General features: G+C 39.9%; 1 protein-coding gene across 1 annotated transcript; it reads right to left on the reverse strand.

Annotated features, from left to right (window-relative positions):
- Positions 1–1069: 1069 nt before the first annotated feature.
- Positions 1070–2287, reverse strand: LOC133315840 (uncharacterized). The gene has a single exon (XM_061517520.1). It carries the CDS (start codon positions 2285–2287, stop codon positions 1070–1072), a length of 1218 nt encoding a protein of 405 aa, XP_061373504.1.
- Positions 2288–4503: the final 2216 nt, after the last annotated feature.

Here is a 4503-nt window from a genome sequence, read left to right on the forward strand (position 1 = left end):
TTTAATCGAAAAGATGCCTCGAGTCATTCTAGCATTGAATTGGAAGAACATGCAGATAGGTACATCCTTGTTGGGGGACCCTCAAATGATAGGGTAGCCTCTAAAAATGTTCCTATGCCTTCAAAAAAAGAGGATTTGGCCAATAATATAGGGCTACGTCAGAAAGCTATTGCTAAAATTCAGAACCAGCATTTGACTACCCCTATGTTACTTGTAGATAAGCAAGTTGTGTTGCCTCCTGTTCAAAATACAAAAATGGAAGTGGATCAGAAACGTGGGGGACCAAAGTGGGAGTGATAATGGTTTAAAATATCCTAAAGCTCCGGATCCTAATAGGACTTTGGTCACTACCCATTCGGATGCGTCTATTTTATCGCATCACATGGAGGTTGATAAAAAGGAGGTATAAATGAAGATAGTGTTGAGATTGTTAAGGGGTCAGCAGGGTACCAGGAACCTGCAACCCTTATGGTTGATTGATGTCTTTGCTGGCTTGGAATTGTCGCGGGGCGGCAAAGAAAAGGTTTTTGGGAACCTTAACTAGTATGATCCGAAAACACAGAATAAATTTGACTGCTATTTTTGAACCTAGAATAAGTGGTGAGAAAGCTCAAAAGATTATTAAAAGAACATGGTATAACAGTTGTATTGTGGAAGAAGCTCAAGGTTTCATGGGAGGGATTTGCTTCCTGGGTTTTGTGGAACAAGGAGTTTTGTAATGTTACGATTTTGGAAAGAACATGCAAATGGTTCATTTGAAAGTTTGTTTCTCCGATAATGTTGCGTTCTATGCACATTTATTTACGCCAATCCTAGAGAGTGGCTGAGAAGAGGTGAGCACAGCCTTTGGCAGGATCTTCGTCGGATTGCTGATTCTATGAATGAGCCCTGGCTTATCACCGGTGAGTTTTCCAAATAAGCTAGGAAAGCATTCCAAACTTGATCACCTACCAGATTCCAGTTCTTTTGATAAAAAGCAGCTATGTACCCATCCTCCCCTGGGGCTTTTGAGCCTTTCATTGTGAAAAAAGCTTTTTTAACTTCCTCCTTAGTAACACTCACCCTTAATTTATCCATCTTTGAAAAGATTAATATAAAAATCGCGGATCATCTTAACCAGGCCTTCCTCTTCACGAATCCAACTTCCATTATCATCCTTGAGTTCCACGATTCTACCTCTTTTCCTTCTGACAATAGTCTTTGTATGATAGTATCTCGTGTTTCTGTCACCTTGATTAATCCACTGAGTTCGAGACTTTTCATACCATAATAACTCCTCTTGATCAAGGACCTCCTCAAGTTCAGCTTTGATCTTGCACTCCACTTTCTCCAGATAATCTTTATTGTGCTCAGAAATGGCTCTTTGAATACCTTCAAGTCTTCTCATCAACTTATTCTTCCTATGCTTAATATTCCCAAACACCTTCTCATTCCACTCCTTAATGCAAGGGGTAAGAACCTTCAAACAATCAGCAATGTTCCCATGCACGTGCCAATTGTCCTTTAAAAATTGATTGAACAGGATATGGTCCTGCCAAAAGGAATGGAAACGGAAAGGACGATCCTTCCACTCATCTTTTGAAGAAGACAAGGATATAAGAAGGGGGTTATGGTCACTGTTTAACCTAGGAAGGGCTCTAACATGACCCTCCTCAAATGTAACCCTCCATAAATCGTTACTGCAAGCACGATCTAACCGTTTGAAAACTCTATCCATATTCAGGAAACGAGGACCACGCCAAGTAAATCTCGAACCAGAACTATTCAAATCAATCATCTTCAGATCCGTAAGCAAGGAAGCAAATCTGTTACATTTATATAAGTCTACCGGGGCACTTCCACGTTTCTCAAAAGGGAACGCGATTTCATTAAAATCACCGGTGATAAGCCAGGGCTCATTCATAGAATCAGCAATCCGACGAAGATCCTGCCAAACGCTACGTCTCACCTCTTCTCTAGGATTGGCGTAAATAAATGTGCATAAGAACGCAACATTATCGGAGAAACAAACTTTCAAATGAACCATTTGCATGTTCTTTTCCAAAATCGTAACATTACAGAACTCCTTGTTCCACAAAACCCATATCCCTCCCATGAAACCTTGAGCTTCTTCCACAATACAGCTATTATACCCTGTTCTTTTAATAATCTTTTGAGCTTTCGCACCACTTATTCTAGGTTCAAAAATAGCAGTCAAATCTATTATGTGTTTTCGGATCATACTAGTTAAGGTTCCCAAAAACCTTTTCTTTGCCGCCCCACGACAATTCCAAGCCAGCAAAGACATCAATCAACCATAAGGGTTGCAGGTTCCTGGTACCCTGCTGACCCCTTAACAATCTCAACACTATCTTCAATTATACCTCCTTTATCAACCTCCATATGATGCGATAAAATAGACGCATCCGAATGGGTAGTGACCAAAGTCCTATTAGGATCCGGAGCTTTAGGATATTTTAAACCATTATCACTCCCACTTCGGTCCCCCACGTTCTGATCCACTTCCATTGCTGTATTTTGAACAGGAGGCAACACAACTTGCCTATCTACAAGTAACATAGGGGTAGTCAAATGCTGGTTCTGAATTTTAGCAATAGCTTTCTGACGTAGCCCTATATTATTGGCCAAATCCTCTTTTTTTGAAGGCATAGGAACATTTTTAGAGGCTACCCTATCATTTGAGGGTCCCCCAACAAGGATGTACCTATCTGTATGTTCTTCCAATTCAATGCTAGAATGACTTGAGGCATCTTTTCGATTAAAACCTTTTAAACCACTATTAATGATGCCATTATTTTCTACGCTGATGGCTCCCTTATTTCCCCTTGATTTTTGGTCATTAATTACGCTAGGATTATGCCCATGATTAGGCTCCTCATTAATCACTTCCAGCTCAGCTTGATTCAAATCCTCAATCACCATTAAAATGTCATAACGTGATTTTGTATTTACTGCATTTAAAACATGCTGATATGATTGCACTGATAACTGCTTTGATTGCGCAGTATTCTCCCCGAAATCACGTTGAGTGATTCTTCTCGAAGTCATCGGCGTTCTGCCATCTTGGGTAGCAGCTTGGCTTCTAGGGCGGCGTTGGCGATTAACCACCATCCAAGGGCCAAGACCGTTCCGGTTTTCTTCAACTTTATCAGCTTCACCATCCCCAGAAGGATGAGATTCATTCACCACGATCTGTTCTTGAACAATCTCAGAACAACAATCCTTGCTATGGCCATACTTTCCACAATTGAAACAAATGAGCCCTAGACCTTCATATTCTATATGCTTCAAAACTCCCTCAAGAACATACTCTCCTTTTAAAGGTTTAGCCAAATCCAGTTCAACACAGATCCTTGCAAAGCGACCCCTAGCATGAAGGTTTGTAGTCCTATCAATCTTTATTAACTTCCCTATCCAGTTACCCACCCTACGAAAGAAAACTTCATCATAAAATTCCAATGGAATATTAGGAAGGCGGATCCAAGCTGTTATCTTTGATATGCCCTCAGCATTAGGCCTGAAGCCAGGTTCCCACTTACGTAAGGACAGATAATGACCTAGGACAACCCAATGGCCTCCACTTAGAGCAAATTCCATGTCTTCATCATCACTAAATTGAACCACATAAAACTCATTCCCAATATCTGTGACGTTCACTTTTCCTTTCCTTCCCCATAGCTCCTCAATCTTTTTCTTCATGAACGAGACACCCGTAGATCTGCCCAGCAGCTTAACAATCAAAGCTTTTTCCCACACTTTATGAAAGCGTCTTCTTCCTCTCTTAGTGCAACCAAAATGAGTCTTTCCATCCTCTTCCACCCACATCTTTATGCCCCCAAAATTAACGTCTTCTTCCTCAGCTGGTTCACCCTGCAAATTCTCACCTTCAAGAGTATCAGCACCCTCCCCATCATTCTTCTCTCCATTATGACGTTGCAGCATCTCCTTCCATGAAATTCGACCCTCCTCTTGGTCCTTCATCCAGGATTCCTCCCTAGGAACCATTGATACATCATGTGAGAATTTTTCTCCACAATCTTTATTACGTTTATTACTTCGCTTTAGTATGTCTTCCTCCTCCGATGATCGCTCTGGTGGTTCTCTCAAAGTTTTCTCCATTTTTTACAAACACTATTTAACCCCAGAAGAATTTTTTAGTAGTGAATATATATGTGTTCCAGAAGAATTTTTTTTGCAGCAACATAAGAAGTATAATTGCCATAAAGATTAAACAAAAAGATACTTGTGAACTTATGATGCACATTAATTAAAAATATTATGGGTGTGTACAATGTAGATCAAGGTATTTTTTAGAAAGTAACATCAAAGTAAGTGAACCTAAAATTTTCGAACATTGTTACTCAAAAAAAGTGGCTTTTGTGTAAATGCATAAATTCACGTATGAGAAACTATGGAACGGTTACCAGTTTTTGTTCTTAATTAGTAGTATTTAAGTCAACAAAGGAAAATTCTTTCATGCTTTTCCATATCTATTCATGTAAC

This window comes from Gastrolobium bilobum, unplaced genomic scaffold, assembly GCF_033153095.1.
Source record: "Gastrolobium bilobum isolate Gb01-03AN ecotype WA unplaced genomic scaffold, APGP_CSIRO_Gbil_v1 utg46394, whole genome shotgun sequence".
Taxonomy (NCBI): Eukaryota; Viridiplantae; Streptophyta; class Magnoliopsida; order Fabales; family Fabaceae; genus Gastrolobium; species Gastrolobium bilobum.

Coding starts and splice junctions, on each gene's coding strand:
- LOC133315840 (XM_061517520.1), bottom strand. CDS start 2,287: ATGTCTTTGCTGGCTTGGAATTGTCGTGGGGCGGCAAAGAAAAGGTTT.